The 27,277-nt window shown below is 30.5% G+C and overlaps 1 protein-coding gene across 1 annotated transcript in view; it reads right to left on the minus strand.

Annotated features, from left to right (window-relative positions):
* The window catches only part of LOC131854331 (elongation of very long chain fatty acids protein 7-like), a 35,323-nt gene extending 8,271 nt beyond the window's left edge, over positions 1-27,052 (minus strand). Inside the window, exons 1-4 of the mRNA XM_059205439.1 lie at positions 26,906-27,052; positions 17,326-17,516; positions 11,052-11,132; positions 109-271 (exon numbers count right to left, since the gene is read on the minus strand). Of these exons, the coding sequence (XP_059061422.1) occupies positions 109-271; positions 11,052-11,132; positions 17,326-17,516; positions 26,906-27,005 (535 nt within the window). The 5' untranslated portion in view covers positions 27,006-27,052. The remainder of the gene's footprint in view (positions 1-108; positions 272-11,051; positions 11,133-17,325; positions 17,517-26,905) is intronic.
* Positions 27,053-27,277: the final 225 nt, after the last annotated feature.

Raw genomic sequence — 27,277 nt, forward strand, 5'->3', positions numbered from 1 at the left:
TACAATAAAGCCTACCGTATACTAAATTACCATCATTCGTTGAAAATAATTACACCCTTTCCAATAACACTTTGTCAATATACCGCTATTAATTGTTGTACCACTTACCAGCAATGAATTTGACAAGTAGCCACGCCTCGAATGGCGTCAGCGAGTGGTGGTACAGGTGCAGCCACGTGATCTGACTCTTCTTTTTCCTCAGCACGAAGAAGACGGTGTCGGCGAACTCTGAGAGCTTCGAGAAGTAGTACACCCAGCATAGATGCAGCATCTGCAAATTATTTTTATTTATTTATTTATTAAATCTTTAATGCACAAATATATAACTATAGATGCATATGCCGGACTTAACGCCATGAGGTATTTTCTCCCAGTCAGACATTGGGCAAACAGAGATTTATGTGGGCAGGGCATAATAAAAAAATGTTTACCATTTAAAATAATAAGAAAGAAAGAAAGAAAGAAAGAAAGAAAGAAAGAAAGAAAAATATTTGGTAATGTAAATGTTTACGATTTAAAAAAAAAACTGTGATTGTCAACGAGTCCACAATCATATCTAATACATAATATTACATAAATAAATACATATTTAAAGAGAATTTTCTCATTTTTTTGCTATATCAATTCTTGTACTTGACCGGACCAGGCAGCGACCTCTAAAAAAGGGCGAATGGATATAATAGATCTATGAAGGTCGCAGTGCTAAAGGTCTCTTTAACCCAAATCCCTAAATAAAAAAAAATACCAAATATACATAAAATTAAAGGTAATGAGATAAGTATGTTGTTTAAATTATATACTTTATACTACTAATACTGAAATGGATATGTTTACAAAAATAAAATCTAAAAATGTCTATTAGTTGTCTAGTACTAATAACACAGACTCTGCTTAGTTTGGGACTAGATGGCGCTTTCTTGAAAACTAAGGTTAAAACTAAATTTAGGTGAGTTTTAATATTCGCAGTAATCTCTAGTACTATTGATCTGTTTATGACAATTCTTTGGATAACCTTTTTATCGAAAAAGGCATATATTATTTTTATATATAGGCTATAATATCAAACTACGAACAACGCAAGCGGAGATGTAATAAAAAACGTAGCAAACACGGAGAAAATGTGACGCAGCCGAAGTTGTGCGGGTCAGTAACTAACTGTAAACTAACTGTAGTTTTATACAAAGGAGATATTTACTATGTTAGTATTATTTATTACCTTATATATACATATATATCATACAATTATAAACAATCATAAAACAGTGGAATACTCGACATATTCAAACGAAATTTGCTGAAATTTGATAGATATGTATACAAAATGCTGTCGAAAGTAGTATACTATTTAGTATTTCTTATAAGAAGCCTCCATTTTTTCCGATCAAATAAAATGTAAAATATAATTTTAGGCAATTTTCTTCTTAGTCAAATCTAACTAGAGACATTTCGCTAAAAGTGGGAGTTTACATTTTGGGCACTACGATTATAACCTAACGTTACAATGACTTTGAACGTACGCAATTATTTTGAAGTCCCTTTTATCTATACATATAAATAAAATTGGAGTGTCTGGTTGTAATATTGAAATAACTTTTCTTTACTACATGCATATGAAAGTATATACGGTACATATATAACTAACATTTTTTATAATTTTTGTCTGTCTGTCTGTTTGTTCCGGCTAATTTCTGAAATGGCTGGACCGATTTTGACGGGATTTTTTTTGCAGATAGCTAATGTAATAAGGAGTTAGGATACTTTTATTTTAGAAAAATGAAGTTAAATTCCACGCGGACGAAGTCGCGGGAACAGTTAGTTATTAATAATATTTGACATGCGAAGATACAAAAGTTCAACTGTAAAACATTCACTTTCACTTCGATTAACCATCGACACACATCCCAATGTACTTGAATCGTAAACCTGTATCTCAAGCAAGAAATTGTTTTAAAAATACAAGGAAATATTATAATAATATCATTCTTTTACAGCATTAGAAAGTATATGTAATAAGCTGGCATTTTGGGACCGCGCAGATCGTTTTTTTACATTTATTTTGAACCACAAGTACCACTGATATCATCGGTTTTTCTGTGGATCTAAAAGAGAGCATTGTGGACGTTTAATCGGCAGTGTAAATAAAGATAGTGAATTATATAAGTAAAATATGTATGTATATGTTAAAAGGCTCAAAATCAACAAAACCAACGATACAATATTTATAAATTAAAGATATATCTAGAGTATATCTTATTAATATTATAAACTCGAAAGTTTGTGAATATGGATGGATGTTTGTTACTCTTTCACGCAAAAACTACTGCACGGATTTTGATGAAACTTTATAGTAATATAGCTTATAGATCAGAATAACATATAGGCTATAAATTTCATGTGGTTGAAATCGCGGGCACATCTAGTAATATATTAAGAGAAAACACTATATATTACAAATTAAGAGCAAATATTATCTATAAGATACTATCTGATACGCGCAACTATGTCTGCGTTACATTTTCAGTGGTTTTTCATCATTTTTCATTGCAGTTTGGCTCCTATTGGTCATAGCGTGTTGTTATATGGCCTGTAGCATTCCTAAAAAAATGGGCTAAGTAACACTTTTCAATAAGGTTATATTAAAGTTTCTTAAAGGATGTCACACCCCTGGTGTTTAAGGCTACAATAACCGTTTACCATAAAATAGATCGTATACTTGTCTGCATAAAAAAACATAAAGAAAGAATTAAAATGCGATTCAGTAGATAAGAGACTACTCTCTACAACCTGTGAGGTTTCTTTTAACTTTACCTCTATATAATATTATATTAGTACAGACAATATTAATCAGCTGTGATTAAAATCGACTGCCAATAATAATCTTGAGTCGAGAATCGATATAAATAACAGCGCAGTGCGCAGCACGAGCGCGTCATGAACTTCGGAAGCTTTCACTTTTACTCGGAGACAGGTTGCCAAGTCCAAGTTCGTCTCGTCTTCATGACATTGGTGTGAAGCGCGAAAGTGATCATTAAGTAAGCTGTGTGTTGAGCATTTTTATTCATTTATTTATCATGAATTTTGTTTAATATATTAATTTATTATATTATATTACTAGCTGTCCCGGCAAATGTTGTTTTGCCATATAAATGTAAGTACAGGGGTAAATAGTGGTGGTGGTAGAAGGGTGAAAATTTAGGGTTGTTTTAATGCCAATTCATGTTAAAATAAAAAAAAAAAATCTCAAAAAAAACAAAAATATGTTACCTTATCACAGGGGTATGAAAAATAGATAATAGCCAATTCTCAGACCTACTGAATGTGTATAAAAAATTCATAAAAATCGGTCATGCCACTTCTGAGGAGTATGGTTAGTAACATTGTGGCATAATATTTTATTATATTATATTATAATATTATATTATATATTAATATAATATATATTAGAAATTCAATAACAACTGGTAATATGTACGTATATTACGGTAACCTCGTAACGGGCTATGCTTTACCACTTGTGGTATTAAAAACAAATTAAATAAAGCCATAAATATCTCAATACATCGATATAATATTTATGGTTTTTATGTCTTGTCTTTATAGAGAATTAACTCATTATGTTTTATAATTATTACAAAAAATCTGTTAAAACTTAATTAATACACTATAATCTGTTGCGAAACTAAATTAACTATTAATTATGTAATAAATAAATTAAATTTTAATTAAGTAATAAATTAAAAGGAAAATGAGTCACTTCAACTGGTTTTGATTTAATACGAGGATTCATACTCGACCTGGTTATATCTTATCTAATAAACCTGTAAATTAGTCTCTTTTAGAAAAAAAGTTAGAGAAAAAGATCTATTATAACATAATATAATTGTTTATTATTAATTATAGAAATCAGTTCACTGACAATGTTGTCTGTACACCGTACAATTACGTTCAATTTAAAAAATACTGAAGAAAACTGAAAAGATCAAAAATAATATTAGTTCAATAAATGTATTTTTGAAATTTAATAAACTAAAAATAAATTTATTTAAAACTATTTATCTATATCTTCATTATAACTATTTCATTAATATATAATATTTATTAATATACTATTAGGCTGAAAATCACGCTGGTGTTTTAAATTACATTTTTGACTGTTGGGAGAGGTCACAGGATATCGGAGACCTCTCAAAAGGAACGGCGTTGAGATATTTTTATTGGATAGATTGACTATGATGACTATTTCTAAATAATAAATGAGTTGTTGAAATAAAAAATAACAATTAACGTCTTTTATATCTTTTTATTTTTGTCGTAAAATTTGCTTTAAATATTTTTAGTTAATATATTTTTAATTTAGTTAAAATATTTTCCAAAAAACTACAACTAACAATAGAATTTTTTAAAATGGAGATTCAAAAATCGTATTATAAATTTTACATTTAGACCACTGTTAAACTAGGGGCATCGCAGGTCTAACTTTAGACCATAGACGAATCACGATATAGAGATAAACTTCATTTTGTAATTTGGAATACATTGGTGAATGGTTTAGTTTAGTAAATGGTTAGTTTTAGTTTAGTATGTTTTATAATGTACACAATTTCAGAAGTTATGTAGTTAACATTATTTTATTAACATGTTAATTATAAAAACTTAATTAATACACTTCTATAATCTGTTGCGAAACTAAATTAACTATTAATTATGTAATAAATAAATTAAATTTTAATTAAGTAATAAATTAAAAGGAAAATGAGTCACTTCAACTGGTTTTGATTTAATACGAGGATTCATACTCGACCTGGTTATATATTTATATAAAAAAAAAACCTGTAAATTATTCTCTCTTTAGAAAAAAATAGAGAATCAAAAATGAGCTATTATAACACAATATAATTGTTTATTTATTAATTATATGTATTAATCATTGTTAATAATATTATTATAATACATAATAAAAAAATACATTCTGGATTTCTGCCTAGGCCTGAATATAGTTGACTAGTAAGTTATTAATTTAAAACAGTATGGATTTAAATGTTTTTTCAAAGTGTGTTACTAAAAGAAATTGAAATGTATATGTATTGTAATGTTATTGTATGGATCATTATGTACATGAGCTTGTTACTTAGTTGTTGTTACTATGTATGCTTAAATCTTTAAAACTACGGATTTCGAAGCAGATTTTTTAATAGATAGACTGATTTTAGAGGAAGGTTTACATATATAATACATGTACACCCGTGCGAAGCTGGGGTGAGTAGCTAGTTAATAATAATTACTCAGTTATCAGTTATGTTATTCGGACAAGTGTCACGATGTCCACCTATAGTCGCGAGCGCCATGTAATTATTTGGGGCGGTAGTAGCTATCTACATTTGAAAGTTGCTTGCTCTCATGAGTAAAATTTTGGTTACAAATCGACCTTTAGGTACTGCTTTCAAATCGGCATTCTCTTTTTGTAGCCGTGTGTTGGGCGAGATTAGTATTAAGTGGGGTGGGCCAGTTATGGTCTGTGTATTAAATACTTTCAAACGATTTGAAATGTGCCTAATATGACAAGTGTTTGCGTAATTAAGCCATTATTGTGTAAATACATTTGGTTACTATATGCCACCCTTAATATTGCATTCACTGGAAAATTATAGTTGTTTCTTAATAGACATAGAATAACATTGTTACCATTAATCAGCTTTTAAATATACTATTTCTATAGGATATTGCTAGTTTTTTGGCAGTCAAATTGAATTGGCTAATAACTGTAAAGGGGCCAATAATTATACTGTTTCCCTAATTATAGATTTTGGAAAATAGACCCTAAAGTTTTAATTTTAATGTATAATTTAAAGTGTAATATACGTGTTAACGTAGTATTGTATTAAATGTGCGATATTTTTAAGTAAATTATGTATGTGTTTACAAAAAATAATTTAAGTATTTATATCAGTTGTCGATATATATATATATATAACACGTTCCGCTTATTTTGGGATTAGATGACGTTGTGTGAATTATACAGGGATATTAATATTATATATCAGTTACCATAATCTACATAACACCGGCTAACTCTACTACCAGTCCATATTTTTATTAGTTATGTAATTGAAATATTTACAATAAGAAAGTTTCCGATATTTCGACGCCATTCCAAACAATCTGATAATGGATTAGACTGGAGATTAGGAGGAATGTACGATGTATCCAAAAAGGTTAAACTACCTTAAAATTTGACTAACTTATGTTAACTGTCCAAGGAGGTAAATGTTTATAAAAACTCATAACTCAATCCTTTTTTGAACCGAAAAACATCGGAAATAGCATGATTTTGGCAGCTGAAATATATCAGGTACACGTAGACCAAAAGAAAGTTTTCACTAAATCTACCTCGGTAAGTAATGAAGCTTCAATTCGTGATACACAACACAAAAGGCGATTATAATTCATGACTAAACTCTTTGTAATTAGGTGCAATTTCATATGAAAATAACAATTACTATGTGACATTTGTAATTGTGTCTATAGACAATAAGTTATAATGAGGCTTTGACGGCGTTCTCTTTGTGCCGGTTTTTATAACTGCATTCAGATGATAACTGATCAAGATAAATATTATTTGTAATTGAGATTTAATACTATGACGGTTATTTAATAAAATATATCCATTGTTTTTTTTTACGGATGATAATGAAATGGTGCTCCCGCCTGCGCTAACGGTTTACGCTGGCGGGGCACCAGTGGAGGATGATAAGATGAGCATGTGGTCAGGTCAGTTGGCGCATTGTGACAAATTCACCAATAATTTATCACGATGGTTTCCAGGGGGAACCGCGTGGAGGTCAATCTGACGTGGTACATTGCTAGCAATAAGATCATCAGTCCACAATACTACCAATCCCCTTTCCCCCCTAATAAAATATGTTGTTTGTTCGTTTGTTTACAGAGTCCATCCAATTATAATGAAATTTAGTATAAATGTATAAAAGTAACATTTGGGAAGAAGGTGTTAGGTTTTATCCTTATTATACAGGACTCCATACATTCGGGCCGCTGGCTGGCGCGACATTCCTTATTTTTAAATATTTTTATATGAATATTTGGTTACTATGGTTTTGTTATTATTCCATTTTCATTGCTCTTGCCTCTTACTTTCATACATACTCTTTCATATTTCACCTTTAATTACTACCATCGTTGGCTGCACCGACCCCAGCGTCCTACACACAGTCCCACATACTTATCATGCACAAAAACTAGCGGGCACTTTCCACAGTCTCTTTTCCTCCCAGTACTCCCATAATACCTATGTACATTAAAAATTATTTATTTCCATAACAAATAATAATATAATATACGCATATAATAAACAAAATATTAAACTTAATGGTATGATATTAGTTTGCAACCTATCCTTACTGTCCACGATGTGATATATTGTCTTGAGGTAAATTGAGCCTATATTTTAAGTTAGACCTCTAGCAATATAGTAAAGTTATATTACTATAACTTTACACTTAATATATTCTAAAAAATACCGTTTGAAATGTATGTAGGTAAGGTATTAGTAGAGATCTAACTTAAAATATAGGCTTTAAAATATCTATATTGTTCAGATATCAGCTTGTTGTAATACAAATTTCATTATGTAGAAGATTATTTATTTTCACATAATATATTCTAGTAATCTATACATGTAGGTTGAAACATTAGGTATCGAATATTAAATTGCATATATAAGAAAATGAAAACATAATAATAGTAACATTAAAAAATGTCAAAATTATGGTAATAGTTTTTTTGAGAAAATAGAAAGACGGAAGTCGCCGCACCTTTATATGACGTTGTATAACGACAATAGCTATTGATTTCTCTTTTATATTTCCGAAGTAACATAGACAAACGTTCGAAAGTCGTTTAAGTATGCCATGAAGCCGGTGCCATTGAGTGAACTTGACCGACGCACTGGGTCATAGAGTACGAGTGGGTCTGAACGGCTATATATCGCTATTTATTTGCCTACGACCAAATGTCTCTGTGAGACAATATTAACTAATTAAATAATATAAATATGTCGCTGCCGCATCTGATATATAAAACAGGAATTTTGTTTTTTAATTCCTGAATATGATCCACAGATTTTGTTTAGCTAATTATTCATTACAGTATTAATATCACAAATTTTCGCCATTACTGCCCTACAACGTTTTTTAGTTCTACCCAAAGGTTTGCTGGTAGAGAATGCCATATGGCATTAAGCTCGCCTCTTGTACACTCTTTTAAAGTGCAATAAAGAATAAAAAAATATGGTAGGGAGAACTCGACTGCGCTAACGGTAACTAGCAGTGCATGAGTAGAGTATGATACGATGAGCATGCGATCAGGTTAACCCAACATGCTAAATTCACAAATAAATCATGATGGTTTAAATGGGGAACCGTGTAGAGGTCAACTTGACATGAAACATTGGAGTCATTGGTCCACATTACTAGCAATTCTCTTCCTCCGAATCCGAATTTTAGTATTACAATCAGCATCATTTTAGTCAGCAGTAGATATAATGCATCTATACTGAGGTTATTTAATAGTCCACAGTTAGTAAAAACATTGTGTAGTATATGAAACCTATACATACAACAAGATTCACAAATAATCTAACCTCTAATTTCTTAATACTTTTATGATAGAGACCATTTTTAAATATAGGTAGCTCTCCGAAGTCAAAACGTAAGTATTAAATTTTATTTTTAACTTTTGTAAGGTTTGTATTAATAATTATACCCATTTATATGTCATAGATTGCAAAAAGTATATTTGCACTTGTTTAGCGAAAGTATTTTGTAAATAAATATCGCGTTTAACACGCACACAAAACTTAAAGTAACCTCTTTAAAAAATCTGTCAAATACAAAAAAACAATTTGTCAAAACAAAACTCGTTGTTGTGTATCAGAATGTGAAAAAGTGGCTACGAAAGTTCATAATTGTATGCCATTAGAAAATGCTGACGTAACATCTGAGCTTAACTCGCTTCTAATCTATGGTCATCTCACACGGCGGACTGTGCAAAGCGTTACTTTCTATATCGCCTATATCTTGTATAATATAAAAAATGTGGTCAAGAGTGACTACAACTTGGGTTTCGAATGGTTTGTGTCGCTAAATAACAAAAACTTTGCTAAGTGCGAATAGTATTTGCCTAACGAGGGTTCTGTACTAAAAAAAAACTGTGAATCGGTTTTGTCAAAAGACATCTCTTGATAACTCTCTAAATAGCTGCTATTGTGATATTAGGTTTTGTATATTATGAATAAGTAACTTAAATATACATTTGAGGGTTTAAAATATACATTTTTGGTCTTTCTTCAGTTTGGGAACGTTTATAGAGTCAGTCGAGTATAAGCTAGCAGCAAGATAGAATATGAATCAAATCAAATCACTTTCACTAATAAACAAAGTGAAAATCTCAAAAGAAACTTTGTATTTTTCATATAAAATTGATGGAGTGATTACAAAGTTTGTAAATTTTTTTAAATATTTTTATATGTCCATATTAATGCTTTGTGAAAGTTTTTTAGATTTAAAAATACTATCAATGCCCTTCTACTGCGTTTACAATTAACCCAGTATAAATGGTTGTAATTTTCTCTACACACATTCTTACAATACAATATGCATAAGTTAAGAGTTTGGAGTCTAAACTACAGATCTCGAAGTTTTCTCCGAAGATTACAGCACTATATTACAGTTATTATTAATCTGTTTTGGATCGAATTAATTCGATATTTAAAAATACAGTAGAATAGAGCAACTTATTTTTAATGTTCGAACTTCTCAGTGCGAAGACAAAGTGATCTTGTGAAAGTTTTTTGAGGCAAGGGACCCTAAACACGTTATGCAAATATCTACTTCCTTCCTGTAGTAAACTTGAAGCGTATATTATTTTGATAGTGATGAATGATGAAGGAACGATGGTGTGACAGTGGATTGTGAAAGTGTGCCCAATTAAAAAATAGATTAGAAAAAAATAACAAATAATTTTACTAATATAATAATAATAATAATAATATAATAACCTCAGGACAGAGATGCGCAGAATTCAAACAGCGCCATCTAGTCCCAAGCTATGTAGAGCTTGTTTTATGGGTACTACATAATTGATATAAATACTTAATATTTTTTTTTGTAAATACATACAAAATATACATAGAAAACACCCAGACCGATACAAACAGGCATACTCATGAATACAAATGTGTGCACCGTGCGAGGAATCGAACCAGCGGCCATCGAAAGTAAAGCAGAGGCAATTGAGGCTGTCAAATTAAATATAAATACTTAATTCGTACCGTTTATTTCATCACGCGAATCGGCTTACATCAAAACATTATCTTCAGTCTTGACTGACTAGCCTTTCAAAATACCGTAGCATTATTGAAGATTCTAGTGCCAATTTATTATAAGCATTAATTATATATTACTACCTACTCGCCCCGACACGCACAGGTGTATGTTATGTATTATATATAAATTCAAATTCAAATTCAAAATATCTTTATTCATGTAGGTCTATTACAGACTCTTATGATATGGCAAATCTACCGTCAGTTCGGAATACTTTCAACATGAAAAGAACTGACATGAAACTCAGCTCGTATTCTTTTCAAATAAATGTTGTACATGTTTGCAATAATACAGTCATTAAAATTCAAATTTGGGAGAATAGAGTGACCACCAGCATATGCCATCGCAAAGAACAAAAAATTTAATCAGTGTTCAGAACCCGAACAGACCAGTCCAGACCGTCAGTATATAATCTTCCTCTTGAATCAGTCTCGATCGATTTAAAAAAACGCTTTCTAATCCGTTGCGGTTTTAAAAATTTAAGCATACATAGGGACGGACAGACAGCGACAGCGACTTTGTTTTATACTATGTAACGATTATCCTGCAACTAGCGGTATATTCTAGGTTCAGTTTGCGTGCTCTCTTACATCTTTAAATCGCCCATTTTGTTTTCTAAATCTGAAAAAGTAAATAAATGAATGTACTTACTCTTCTCGCTTGATCATTTTCACTGTAGTCCACCGGTTGGCACGCGATGCTGTAGTCTCCCCACCATCCCGACATTAAGTGCTACCAACATGAAACAAAAAAAAATATTAGTAGGTAAAATCCCCACCGATCGATCCCCCGTCCAATTCAATCGTACGACGGCCTCTCTTGCCCTCAGACTAAAGTCTTCGGAGTTGGCCTTCAGCCGCTCCATAAGTCCTTCCGCGGGTTTGGAGTGCCATCTGCACTCGCCGCCTAATGTCCGGTGAAGCTGTAAAGGCCAGCTGCGGCCAACAGCATTAGAGTAGTCCGAAAAAAAAAAGTTAGTAAAATCAACACCTTCTTTAATAGGGGGACGACTCTTATGACTTACTTTCCCAAACGATTAAAAAAAGTAACATCAACACGAATAGTATAAAATCATTTATCGCTTTAAGAATTTTGTTTTTGTTTTTTATAGACTAGAATAGCTTATGACCTACTCCATGGTAAGTGGTAAAGTTTTATAGTAATATCTGCCGCTTCCTTTGTGGCGACATCCTTTTGGCCTATTTTTTTAAATTTCATAAGGATTATATACATACTGACATCACGTTATACGTGGTTATATGTTATACTCATACGTGGTTATTCTACAAAAAAAAACAGATATCATGCCTCTTAATAAGTAGTTTTACTGCTTAATCGAGTCTAACACTTACAAGGTGTGTAAGGAACATATAAATGTGGTTATAAGGATAGAGGAAGGCCGAAAAAGAGATGGACAAACTGTGTGAAAGAAGATATGGTAAGAAAGCGAGTAAATATCGAGATGACTGCGAACAGGGATGAATAGAAGAGAAAGACATATTACGCCGACCACTAATAAATGGGATAAGGAAGATCAGATAAAGATGATATAAAAAATGTGTTTTTTTTTTTATTTCAGTGGCTTAGTTTGAGATACTGTTGTGTGATTGGTAGAGTTATTATTAATTAATTATTAAATAGACGGCGTCGGTGGTCTAGCGGTTTACCACACCGCTTTACTTCCGATGGTTGCGGGTTCGATTCCTCGCTCGGTGTAAATATTTGTATTCATTAGTATGGTTGTTTGTATTGGTCTGGGTATTTTCTATATATATTATGTATGTATTTACAAAAAAAAATCTAAATATTTATATCAGTTGTCTAGTACCCATAACACAAGCTCTGCTTAGCTTGGGACTAGATGGCGCTGTGTTAATGTTCCAAGACTATTTATTACTCTTATTTATTTTTTTATTATAAATCTCACATAATCTAATACAAAACCTATTCCAAACTATTTCCTTGGCCTATTGCCTTACGTCCACAGATCGGGAAAACGCCAGGTTATTACGAAAACAGGTAGTCGGTCAAGTGTGAACGTACTTCACGCATCGCAGGTTCCGTATGCTAATAGGAAAGTGATAATCTTGTAATTTCTGACTATCTACTACCAGTAATTCTATCTTAGCTTAATGATGCAACATTAGTAAACAGGTTTTAATTTTTCTCCCGTTCTGTATTAAATAGCTTCATTCACGTTTTATGTACTATAATTCAAATACAAAAATCATTTATTTATGTAGGACAACTTAGCCGCTTATCAACGTCAATATGTTTATTAGTATTTTGTTTTTAGTATATAGATTCAATTGAGAAAATCTGTCAGGAAAATCAAAGGAATTTCTTTTTTTTAAAGCCATTGTATTAAAATTTTATGCATATATATATATATATATATATATATATATATGTGTAATGTTAAATGAAAATCCAGTGCACGAACTACTAAATGTAAAAATTGTAAAAAATGTTATGTTGGTCTATGTACCGTATTTATATTAAAATGCATGTAATAAAAAACGGTTATTTCAATATTAGAAATAGACACTGCAGTTTTATTAATATGTATAGATTATAAATAGTTACCACTATCTATAAAAAGATCTACCAGCATCTATCTGACAAAAAATATTACACGTAAAATGCCAAAACCACAACAAGAAAGACATTATCAGACTAATGTTAAATTGATCAATATTCCATGATTGGCAAAATAAACGCAATCCTACTACGTTACAGTCTATTGTTGGCGCCTAATGTCACGGTGCTGGTTGAGTAAGTTGGTAAATGAGTTAACAACCTGCCTTGACATAGAAAATTGTCTTAGTGCTAGCGTATTGTAAGCTGGTGGCATTAGCCTGTTTATTGTCGATCTGTACATAACTAACAGCTTAAACTTTTGGCACTAGAAACATAACATTTTGAGTAAACTTTTTGCAAAATCTTAATAAACCTTCTTGCACCCCTAATGGGTCTAAAAGTATGGGATTCTGAATAAATCTTCCATAAAGTATATGGTTGAGTATCAGAGAATATCTTGAAGTTTCCGTAGGGATGGGAGTTAATATTAAATTAATTGTTTAAAGGAAAGAGGATGACCGAGTCTGTGACTCGCTTATACAAGTGTTTGCTTTGATTATGTTCTACAATAGATGTATTGAATATACTAGCCAGCCTTGTTCTCTTGTTAATGTTCGTTCTTTAAGTTCAGCTGTCTAATTAATGATGAGTTGTCAGAGTCAGATTATTCCTTATAATATATAAAATATACGTTTGATCATGTTCATAAGGATTTAATTTATCCGGATTTTGCTTTAGAATTTATGCAATTATGAGAACAAAGTACGGTGTGAAAAATAAACCTAGAGGCAAAATTCTGTACCAATCTATCTCTATATATTCTGTACGAAGATCTGTCTCTATCACTATAAAGAAAGAGATTCAACTAAAAGTTGATTTGACTCATAGTCAGTACTTGGTTTGGTAGGTATAACACAATGCAATTACAGAACTATACTTATCTCTAATTACTTAAGCACTATATGTATTAGGTCAGGGTACTCCTTCCATTTGTATTATTCTATATCCGGTTTTTTTGAACTTAAGTCTAAAAGGTAAAGGTTATATATATAAGTATTTTTTTTTACATACTTGTTACATATATATATGTAGTAAGTACCCACTAAGGAAAGTCATGACAATATTTTTAGCTGGTACACAGAAACACATTGTTATATGTATGTATGTATGTATATAAAGATTATTCTTATGTATTATAATGTAACGGTATCTACTAATTATATTCATCCTATTCTGTACTTTGTATTTGGCTCTGACCTGTCTAACTGTATAATTTTTGTTTAAATAACCAACTTACATATAAGTTTAATCTAAATATATATAACTCAAAGGTGATTGACATAGTGATCTATCAACGCACAGCCCAAACCACTAGACGGTTCGGGCTGAAATTTGACATGCAGGTAGATGTTATGACGTAGGCATCCGCTAAGAAACGATTTTGATTAATTCTACCCCCAAGGGAATAAAATAGGGGATGAAAATTTGTATGAAACTTTGTCAATTTTAAACCGATCGGGCTTAGACTTTCCATGCATAAAGCTATTATGACGTAAGCATCCCCTAAGAATGGATTTTGATAAATTCCACCCCTAAGGGTTAAATTAACGCGAGCGAAGCCGCGGGCAAAAGCTAGTACTAAGATAATTCTTGAGAATAGAATAGAATAGAATATATTATTCTATATATATATATCGTGTATAAATTGTAAATAAGCTGTTAATTACTTCAAATAAATGAATAAATAAAGTATTTACCTCATATGTTTTATCTAAATATTTATATCAGTTGTCTAGTACCCATAACACAAGCTCTGCTTAGCTTGGGACTAGATGGCGCTGTGTTAATGTTCCAAGACTATTTATTACTCTTATTTATTTTTTTATTATAAATCTCACATAATCTAATACAAAACCTATTCCAAACTATTTCCTTGGCCTATTGCCTTACGTCCACAGATCGGGAAAACGCCAGGTTATTACGAAAACAGGTAGTCGGTCAAGTGTGAACGTACTTCACGCATCGCAGGTTCCGTATGCTAATAGGAAAGTGATAATCTTGTAATTTCTGACTATCTACTACCAGTAATTCTATCTTAGCTTAATGATGCAACATTAGTAAACAGGTTTTAATTTTTCTCCCGTTCTGTATTAAATAGCTTCATTCACGTTTTATATACTATAATTCAAATACAAAAATCATTTATTTATGTAGGACAACTTAGCCGCTTATCAACGTCAATATGTTTATTAGTATTTTGTTTTTAGTATATAGATTCAATTGAGAAAATCTCTCAGGAAAATCAAAGGAATTTCTTTTTTTTAAAGCCATTGTATTAAAATTTTATGCATATATATATATATATATATATATATATATATATATATGTGTAATGTTAAATGAAAATCCAGTGCACGAACTACTAAATGTAAAAATTGTAAAAAATGTTATGTTGGTCTATGTACCGTATTTATATTAATATGCATGTAATAAAAACGGTTATTTCAATATTAGAAATAGACACTGCAGTTTTATTAATATGTATAGATTATAAATAGTTACCACTATGTATAAAATGATCTACCAGCATCTATCTGACAAAAAATATTACACGTAAAATGCCAAAACCACAGCAAGAAAGACATTATCAGACTAATGTTAAATTGATCAATATTCCATGATTGGCAAAATAAACGCAATCCTACTACGTTACAGTCTATTGTTGGCGCCTAATGTCACGGTGCTGGTTGAGTAAGTTGGTAAATGAGTTAACAACCTGCCTTGACATAGAAAATTGTCTTAGTGCTAGCGTATTGTAAGCTGGTAGCATTAGCCTGTTTATTGTCGATCTGTACATAACTAACAGCTTAAACTTTTGGCTCTAGAAACATAACATTTTGAGTAAACTTTTTGCAAAATCTTAATAAACCTTCTTGCACATTAGGGGTCTAGAAGTATGGGATTCTGAATAAATCGTCCATAAAGTATATGGTTGAGTATCAGAGAATATCTTGAAGTTTCCGTAGGGATGGGAGTTAGTATTAAATTAATTGTTTAAAGGAAAGAGGATGACCGAGTCTGTGACTCGCCTTATAGCAAGTGTTTGCTTTGATTATGTTCTACAATAGATGTATTGAATATACTAGCCAGCCTTGTTCTCTTGTTAATGTTCGTTCTTTAAGTTCAGCTGTCTAATTAATGGTGAGTTGTCAGAGTCAGTACAGATTATTCCTTATAATATATAAAATATACGTTTGAGCATGTTCATAAGGATTCAATTTATCCGGATTTTGCTTTAGAATTTATACAATTATGAGAACAAAGTACGGTGTGAAAAATAAACCTAGAGGCAAAATTCTGTACCAATCTATCTCTATATATTCTGTACGAAGATCTGTCTCTATCACTATAAAGAAAGAAATTCAACTAAAAGTTGATTTCACTCATAGTCAGTACTTGGTTTGGTAGGTATAACACAATGCAATTACAGAACTATACTTATCTCTAATTACTTAAGCACTATATCCGTATTAGGTCAGGGTACTCCTTCCATTTGTATTATTCTATATCCGGTTGTACATAATCCTTGAACTTAAGTCTAAAAGGTAAAGGTTATAAATATAAGTATTTTTTTTTACATACTTGTTACATATATATATGTAGTAAGTACCTACTTAGGAAAGTCATGACAATATTTTTAGCTGATACACAGAAACACATTGTTATATGTATGTATGTATGTATGTATATAAAGATTATTCTTATGTATTATAATGTAACGGTATCTACTAATTATATTCATCCTATTCTGTTCTTTGTATTTGGCTCTAACCTGTCTAACTGTATAATTTTTGTTTAAATAACTAACTTACATATAAGTTTAATCTAAATATATATAACTCAAAGGTGACTGACATAGTGATCTATCAACGCACAGCCCAAACCACTAGACGGTTCAGGCTGAAATTTGACATGCAGGTAGATGTTATGACGTAGGCATCCGCTAAGAAACGATTTTGATTAATTCTACCTCCAAGGGGATAAAATAGGGGATGAAAATTTGTATGAAACTTTGTCAATTTTAAACCGATCGGGCTTAGACTTTCCATGGATAAAGCTACTTACGTAAGCATGCCCTAAGAATGGATTTTGATAAATTCCACCCCTAAGGGTTAAATTAACGCGAGCGAAGCTGCGGGCAAAAGCTAGTACAAAGATAATTCTTGAGAATAGAATAGAATAGAATATTTTATTGGCTTTACAAACTATGTAAAACTATATATCGTGTATAAATTGTAAATAAGCTGTTAATTATCTAAAATAAATTAATAAATAAAGTATTTACCTCATAAAACATATAGGACGACAATAGAACTTGTCCAGCGTTATAAGCTACTAGAGTGTTTTGTATTTTGTATGGTTTCCTGTTGGTCATCCATAGTGGGCCGATGACCATCACAATTGACAGGTAAACTATCACCATGGCAAGTGTGGGGAGAGGCGTGTCGAACAGGAACCATCCTTGTACCCTTGGATCTGTAAAAGAAGAGTAAACGTTATATTGTATTTTTTTTCCTTTGGACACTGTTATTGCAACTGATTTTGGTTTTTATCCTGCACTGAGTATTGTAATACATTTTATATATATTTATTTTTGTATATACATCCCAGAGTTTGTTTAATAATTGTTGTTGTCCTAAATATCATAAAGTTATATGTAAGTGTACATATATGTGTACATAGATATTAATTCAAAACATATATATTAGTATTTTTTTAATGAGTAATGGGGGCTGCCTGTAAACCAGCGCTGTATAGGTGCACCTCATTGCCGTTTTACTTATATCAGCAACAGCTGAGGCAGCTCCTATTGACAACTTTGCATGATATTTTTTATTTCTTATTTATTCTATTATTTGTAAATAGTTGTGTTTACTTTTAAATAAATATTAAAAACGCAAGTAAAATCTAGTTATACATAATCAAATAACAGATACAACTACATAGATTAAAAAAAAGAAAGTATCAATAAGCTTCGGATATAGAATGAGACAATTATTTATACTCGGAGCGAGTATGGTCAGTATCATTACAATGTTATAAATTCGATGGTTACATCTGCCTTTTCTCGGTGAAAGTCATTTTGTGTTGTTATGCAATTTTTTTTTGTTGATACAAAGTTTTAAAGCCAAGTTCAGTATTTACCTGATTGTCAATGTTAACCGTCTTTGGTAGAGGGAAGTGGATTGTTAGTAATCTGGACTAGGAATCTATTGCTAAGTATTATGTCATGTTGAACTTCACGCGATCCTCCTGGAAACCGTAGTAAAATCCTGGTGATTTTGCTACGATGGACTAACTGACCTCACCACATTATCATCTTATTATACTCCACTGGTGCCCCGCCAGCGTACACTGTTAGCGCAGGTGGTTGCACCATTCCATTAAAAACAAAGTCGCTATCGCTGTCTGTCCGTCCATATGTATGCTTAAATCTCTCAAATTACGCAATGAATTTTGAAGCGGTTCGGTTTTTTTTAATAGATAGAGTAATTCAAGAAAATGATTTATATGTGTAATACATGTACCGTGCGAAGCCGGGGTGAGTAGCTAGTTATAAAGAAAACGTTTTTGGTAGACATTCCACTAATTTAACATATTATCACTAATTTAAAACTATAAACTCGTTAAATATATGTGTATCTGGTTTAAAGTCTTGGGCAATATAATAATGTTTCCACGTGTAAGGAAGATAACCTACTATTAAGATGCTGGCCAAGTTCATATTAATTAATGATATTAATTATTGAGTGAGACTTGAGACTATACTTTGTATAAAGTGATTACATTTCTTGTGTAATGTAAAGGTATCAAGCTGCTTACTTTGTAAACTATTTATAGTGAGAATTCCTGAGAGTCCTGTGCACGTTGACATATGGCAGTGGAAATCTAAGTTAGAGGTATAACATTCAAGCCCTCACGAGTGGTACCTCAGATATTACGAGCCTTACGTGATGGCGGAATATTTTTGATGAATTCATTTACATAAAAAATAAGAATTTTTATTATGGCTTTCACTGATTCAAAAAAAAAAAAATTCTACACCAAACATTACCTGTGTAGTAATTATTTTTTAAACAACAACAACGTAAAAAGACACATAAAATGTTAATTTATTATCTATACATATAAATAAAATTGGAGTGTCTGTTTGTAATATTGAAATAACCGTTTTTACTACATGCATATGAATATATATACGATACATACATCAAAATAACATTTTTTATAATTTTGGAGCGGCTAATCTCTGAAATGGCTGGACCGATTTTGACGGGTCTTTTAATGGTACTTAGGTGATGTAATAAGGCAAGGCTAGTTTCATTTTAGAAAAATAAAGTTATATCCAACGCGGACGAAGTCGCGAGAACAGCTAGTAATTAATAAGAATAATTGTGGGCAATGAAGGAAATCAGGGAATTGTTGTAAAAATAATATATATATATATTATCAAAGAAAATAATATAAACTATGTTCAATAAGGGAAATCGAGTGGAATGATATAATGAAATGATAATTTAGAATTTGATATTCGAATTATAAAACTTTATAAACATAACATAGACTAAGTGGTTTGTAATCCACAATAACAGATTACGTTTTATGATTCTTTTTACGTAGTTACTGTTAACTAGATAACTGTTACACAGGTAATGTTGGTATATGTTTTAAATTAATAACCGCACGTAACCTAGTTCATGTATCTCAGCAATTATGAGATGTTATGCTTTCACATTACACTTAAAATGAGATGTTACATCTTATAATTGTACGGATATTTTAATACAAGCGTATTTGTATACTTTTATGGATGAAATCTATAGTATAATAGTGGTTAACACCTCAATGTACAGTCAAGGTTCGAGTGTAGTTGACTTCAAACGGATATGACGGCCCGAGCCGAGATTCGAACCCTTAGCAGTGCTCTCAGACTAAAGTCGTATCTGTTAGGAGGAAGTTGGCCTTCAGTCGCTCCAGAAGTCCTTACGCGGAATTGGAGTGCTATATGCATTCAACAATAGAGCAACAGCAATAGAGTTGTTTGAAAAAAAATATGGTTGGTTTCAAAAATCTTTGATTGTCAATTTATATTTCATCATCTCAGCCCGGAAGACGTCCAAGGATCTCCACGACGATCGGTCCTGAGCTGCACGCTCCCTTCCATGCCAATCAAATTGACAATCAAGGATTTTTATCTGGTTATGAAAATACTGATAACAAATTACTTTAATTCCGGAGAAGACGACAGGTCACTGTATTTACTATATATAATTGATGTGTTCTCGGAGAAACATGGGCCTGGAAAGTATTGCATTCACAAAAACACTACAATACATATGTATTGTAGTGTTTGTTTTTGACTACCTCTCTAGGATGTTAGTCATGAAGATATTTTATTATTTATTTGTTTATATGATTTAAATGGATTTTAATATTATTATTAATTTCAACTTAATGATACTACACGTGCAATGCCTCATGCAACAGCTAGTATGTATCATAATAGTAATCTGAGCTGTATATAGTTACATATCATAAAATAATTGAAATTTTTTTAAACTTGAAATATAAATGCTAAGTGCATTTGGTTCAACAGCTCGGATTGAATCTGTGATTTCTTTTTATTCAATTATCAACATATATACAAATTTTTATTACATACTATGCTATTAACATATCATAATATACAGATACATATTATTAATAAAATTATATATTATTATCGTCGAGTAGCATGACCATACGTTGGCGTAATTACACACTTTCTTTTGATGCACCGTGAAGTTTAAACGTAAAGAAGATGTATATAACAATTTTGTAAATATGCAACCTCAATACTGGATAACGATGTATTTATACATTAACTAACGATTTTTTCATTGTTTAACAGTGATAAAAATTTAGAAGTGAGGTCTCTTTGACGAAAACCATCCTGCGTTTTGGCGAATGCGGAAGCGTTCCCAAGTTATTTGTTCGTTAGAATCCGGCAGTCCTTATCGACCCTATACCAATGGGGCTCTATGAAAATTTTACTGATGTAAATAAGGTTATGTTCTCAGAAATAAGTCAACTTTTAATCCCTACTCCTTGCATTATAGATCTAACTCAAGTTTTTTTTTAATTATATCATTATGGCAAACAAGCTGGCGACGAAATGTACCCACCTGCACGTAAGTAGTAATTCATAACTATCACCTGATACATCAACAAAACATAAAGATACCACTATGCACTGCAATATCGGAAAACGACGGAAGTTTTGACATATCATAAGAGTCTGTAATAGACCTATACGAATCAATATATTTTGATTTAATTTGAATTATAAATTTCAGTAGATGTTATAGTAGGAATTTCTGTTAAAACATTTAATATTTTATTATCTTCAGATATACCATTAAATAGCTGACCCTGCAACTAAGGCTGTATCACACTTACTTGACATTTATTTATCATTACATTATATATTATATGTTACTAGCGACGCGCCCCGGCTCCGCCCAATTGATACTAAATATCTTTTTAAATTATAGTTTCTCTATATATTATTCTGTATTATAAATATAAACCTTCCTCTTGAATATTATCTATTAAAAAAAGTTTCAAAATCAAAAGTTTTAAACATTTAGCATATATAGGGACATATTTATTTGTAATGATTCAGATGTATAAGTTATATTATTGTATAGTTTCATCAAAATTCCTTTCGTGTTTATAATACTACTAAGATATTTCATATCAATTGTAACTATTGACAAATTTATAATTTATTCCGATAGTGTACTTGTTAGTTTTACTTATTTTTATTTTCATTCTATTATTATAATAATTATTAGCAATCTTATCAATCGAGAGTAAAGTGAAAGGCGTTCCGAAAGCTTCAATTGAGTCACTCATCGGCTCATTGTGGATAATATGGTAACAATAAAACTATAATATGAGTATTTTGTGGTCCTAATTTACTATTTTTCAATTATTCAGTCTATTTTTGACAGGTCGGACTTTTAAATTGTTTTCTATTTTTAGCACAACAGTTTTTATTAGAAGCTATTCTTTCCCTTTAACTTATTTTTTTTATAGTGTGAAGAGAAGTCGCTATTTTTATCTATCTGTTACTGTGCTCTATAAGATATGGTTTTCACTATCATCTAATGAATTTCTTCAGTGCGATCCGTCAAACTGCATTATCAAAATGCAATACAAGTTTACAAGTTACAACATCATATATTGTACATACTCTAATACTAAAGTTAGGATTTATGTTAGTATTTATTGTTTTAATCATACAAGTCATGTCTACCAGTCGGAAAGATTTCAACGAGAGACTTCCTTTAAACGCAGGTTTTATTTATCGATAAAGAATAGAAATAAGATAAGAAGAATAATGAGAAGATAAAGAAAATAAATAATAGAATATAAAAATAAACTAAAGCCGTTGCTTTTCAATTTATTATTAGCAAACAAAACTAGTCATTATCTAAACTAAGCTAGTATTATTCAAATTAGGCAGCAATATCTAACAGTGATACAATCTCGGACACTTATTACGAGTTTATTTTATGAAAAAGAAACAACTAGAGAAAATAATGTTCAGATCGAAAAAGCACAGTGAAAGAACAGAACAAAAATATGCTGCTCAATATTATCAATTTATTATCACAATTATTGGATAATTGCTATATTGTGGCCAAATTTATAAATAACTAGCTGTACACGCGACTTCGTCCGCGTGGAATATAACTTTATTTTTCTAAGATAAAAGTAGCCTAAGTTATTCCTTATTACATCAGCTACCTGCCAATAAAAGTCCCGTCAAAATCGGTCCAGCCATTTCAGAGATTAGCCGAAAAAACAGACAGACAGACAAACATTGTAAAAAATGTTATTTTGGTGTATGTATCGTATTTATACTCATATGCATGTAGTAAAAACGGTTATTTCAATATTACAAACAGACGCTCCAATTTTATTTATATGTATAGATATAGGGTAGTATTACACTGTGTTAGTTCCCTTCAGTTCATAAGTAAACGTTGAAGCTGAAACCATCTTTTATTCAACAGTAATAAATGTTAAGTACCTAATTAAAACCATATATTATAGGCCAGGTAGTCATTTAATATAGAATAGTATTATTAAAAAACATATGCAAAACCTATTAATACTATAATCAAGACCAGAACTAATGATAGGCTTTTGGCACAATCATTATAGCTGCGTTGAAAAATAGTAAAGAAAACGTTACAGCCTTCAGTCTATACTAATGATATGAAAGGAAAGATTTGATTTGGTACTTGTAATAGGTGAACAAAAAAATAGTTAACTGATTTCATGAATTCTTTCACTTATAGAAAGCAATATTAGAGAGTAATATGGACTATATCTTTTAATGTTAAATATTTACAACTAGAAAATTTAACCTACAATAATGCTTTAGATCTATAAATTTGTATTCTACATGCGTAAGCAATATCTAAAATAATATCATATACTTAAAATCACACACAAACACTTTCCATATGAAAAAAATCATGTACTTCATAATAAAATTTTAATCAACTCGCACAAAAGTTAGGGTATGTCACTAGCAATAAAATAGTAACCTTATATATCGATGACTTAGTATTGATAATTGATTTAATTCCAGTTAATAATTATATTAACACAGCGTCATCTAGCAGACCAAACTATTCAGAAATTGTATTAAGCGCACTGTAGAATTGATAGAAATATTTAATAATGTATATCTTTTTGTAAATACATACATAATACACATAAAAAATGCCCAAATCAATACAAACAATCACAGTAACGAATGCTTATATCGTATTAGAATTAAACCCTCGACCGACAGAATTAAGGAAGAATACTAAACCCCTGTACCACTGCGGCTGTTCATTATTTCACGGAAGTCAATATTTGTTTTTGAAAAATACATTTTTATGTGACATTTATACAATCTGCATTATTTCACGGAAGTAATTATTTGTTTTTAAAAATACACTTTTATGTGATATTTATTTATCATTGATGCAATTTGCAAATGCATATTTTATCATCATTTTATATCATCATTTCTTTGTGAAAAGTGAAATCAAGGTATTAAGTTTAATTGTAAAACATATTTTTTAATTAAAAAAAGAAATACGAAACCTAATTTTTAAGTATTCTATACGCTCACTTCCTCCATAACCATGCTTTTTCCTCTATAGCACAGTCTATTTGGTATTCGTGGTCCATTTTAAAATATATGAACAGCGTGGTCTTTCACAAAGATCTTTATCAATATTAAGATGATTCAAGTCTTTTTAATTGTACCAAAGTGCTTAATTTATTTTGATTACCGTATAGCGGTAGTTATCGTAGTAATTATAATGTACTTTGCAATTTAAAAATATTTGTTTAAAACACGTCATTAAAAAATGAGTTGGTTGTGCTGTGAAATCGAAATGTGAAAGTATTTGTAGTGTTACAACCCAAGTTAATCATTACACCTAATAGAATGAGAGGTAGAATGGTGATATAGTTTTTACAGTGTGGTCAAGCTGAAAAAGTTATGGTTTGAAGTAATTTGCGTGAACATCACTCTATTTCATGAATATAAGAAGTGAAGTTCTTGAATATGAGAAGAACAAGTACTGAATCATGAGAAATGAATCCTAATTACTCAGTGAAAGGAGAATAGAATAGAATAGAAAATCATTAATTCAAATAAACTTAATTTAAGCACTTTTTAATAGTCATAACAATTTGTTTTTTATCTACCACTCGTTCGGAAAGCAGTCTCATCACAAGAAGAACGAGCAAGAAACTTGTGTATTGCTCTTTTAAATAATCCTTGTAAGTTTACATTTACAAGTCGAAACGTGTGAATACAAACTACCAACAAGCACTAATTTTTTGGGTGAGATTACTTACTAGCAGAATATAGCAATGTACCTAAGGAAATAGATGGATACAGTTCAATGCCATTTTATATATCGGTTTATACTCTTCAATGTTTCAATAATTATGAGAATAATAATTTGTTTAGCTGCATATTAATAAGGGAATAAAACGCTATTGTTTTATGGTCAATAGTACCTTTCCTACATTTACCTTGACCCAATAGTCATAATCGGTAATTATGAGATAAGTCACGTATAGGCAGGGTGATCAGAATTTTACTATTTCAGCTGAATTAGAACTTTAATTTAGATCGTGAAATAATTTATTCATTAATGAATTTACCTTTGCGATTCTATTTATTTCCTGTTCACATGGAAATTTTTAAAATTATTTTGTTAATAGATGCTTTTGTTATATTTAACGAAATTTCCCAAAAAATGAAAGTGGAATGAAGCAAATATTTTTTAACTAGGTATAAACATTTTCAGATTTTCATTCTGTTTCTTGGTGAAAGTGGTTTGTATTATGAGTGTTCTATTTGGCTTTCGACTTACTAAACTTTATAACAATTCTAGTATGTAAAAAAATACTAATGTAACAAACCGGAAAGATTTGAATTTTTGTATCTTTGTAGTGAATGAATAATTTCAAAAATTACTGAATCGATATCGAAAATTCTTTCATCAATAGAATGCTGTATTATTCTAGAATAATATATTTGTTAGAAAAAGTACTCTACTAAAACTTTAATAATATCACCCTCCATGTTACTTATTCAAGTTAAAATTGTCCATATTGAGAAATCTTATTTTTATTTAGCTTTTAGGCAAAGCAGTAGTAGTTGTGCTTGAAAGTGGTAAATATCTGAATGGTCAGGGTCAAGTCGAAGAGAACATTTTCAGAGTTAGCAGCAAAAAGCTAGTCATGCTTTGTTACGCACGAGAAAGTGATAATCATTTGCCTAGTTTTTAGAACTTGTTTAGAAAATTCTGTAATAAAAATGTATTTGAAATCTTATTGTGAATGTCTAGGACGTTACAAGATTGCTTTAACACTTTGATTCTCCTTTTTTTGATGAGTTTGATTACCCCAACAAATATTTTTATATCTAAATAAGTTTATGGGCTCTCAATTAATTGCATTACATATAATTTTTTTATAGCTAAATAACCCTAGGTAAGTATGGGTTAGTTTGATACTAGATTGGCTAGACTATCATAAAAATATGTAATAGAAAATATAGGTCTCATCCGTTCATTTATACACAGAGATTTTGTTGCAAAAGACTCATTTCAATCATAAAAGAGAATATTTCGCAGCATCCATTTTAATAATAAATATTCTCATACTATATTCACTTATATATATTATTTAGAATTCTCATAATGTTATCTATATCTGTAGGTGTTTGATTTGAATATATTTATGAAATTTAGTGGAGAGCGTCGTGACCCAGTGTCCGACTTTTAGATCCATAAAGAGTTCGAATATGAAAGATAATAAAAATTTCATGTATGACAATAGCAATAATGATAACAAATCTATTTAATATAATATAAGGTGGCCATATGTTACATTGTCCTATAATCTGGTCTAGACGTCAACATTTCAAGTATAGAAATGAATAATTATATAGTTAAACATGGTATATACTTTTCGAAAAAAATAATACAGTTCTCAAGTACTAATATTGTAGTCTTATCATCGAGAATATGTATTAAATGTGAAAGTTTAAAAGTAGCGATTTGAAATATTTATTTCATGTTTTATTTTATGTAATTAAACTATCTATATTTTTATAAAATTTCATTAAGTTCTATTTAGAAACGAATAAACATACATGCAGACAGACACGCTTTCGCATTCATTATAGATGGTTTACATTCAGAAATCATGCTTGTAGTTTTCTCTATTTCATTTAATGTTAGTATGGATAAAGTTTATATAGTATTATATTAAAAAAAGGGTATAAATACCTGAAACCTTTTCAGCTAACATCCAGTACTTATTGATAATGGTCGTCCAATTACTATCTGAGTAGTAGTCGTCAATAGCTAATTTCACAAAACCCGACATTTTGAATGTTCCTTTCTTCCAATGTCACAACTAAACACTACGAGAATATGTATGTTTCACACTAGGCACTGTCACTTCACACTACTAACATTTGTTAGCAATAAAGTTTCCCGCACAGTTCACCGTTAACAATTTGCACCTAGCAAGCTGTCACCTGCAAATAAACAAAGATTAATTAAATAAATAAATAATTTCATAATTTGTAAATATTCATTTACACATGTCTATATATAGTCAGGGTTCTATTCTCAATTTTGCACGAAAATATATAT

Source organism: Achroia grisella, unplaced genomic scaffold (assembly GCF_030625045.1).
Source record: "Achroia grisella isolate CSIRO2021 unplaced genomic scaffold, CSIRO_AGI_Agris_v1 utg976, whole genome shotgun sequence".
In the NCBI taxonomy this organism is placed as follows: Eukaryota; Metazoa; Arthropoda; class Insecta; order Lepidoptera; family Pyralidae; genus Achroia; species Achroia grisella.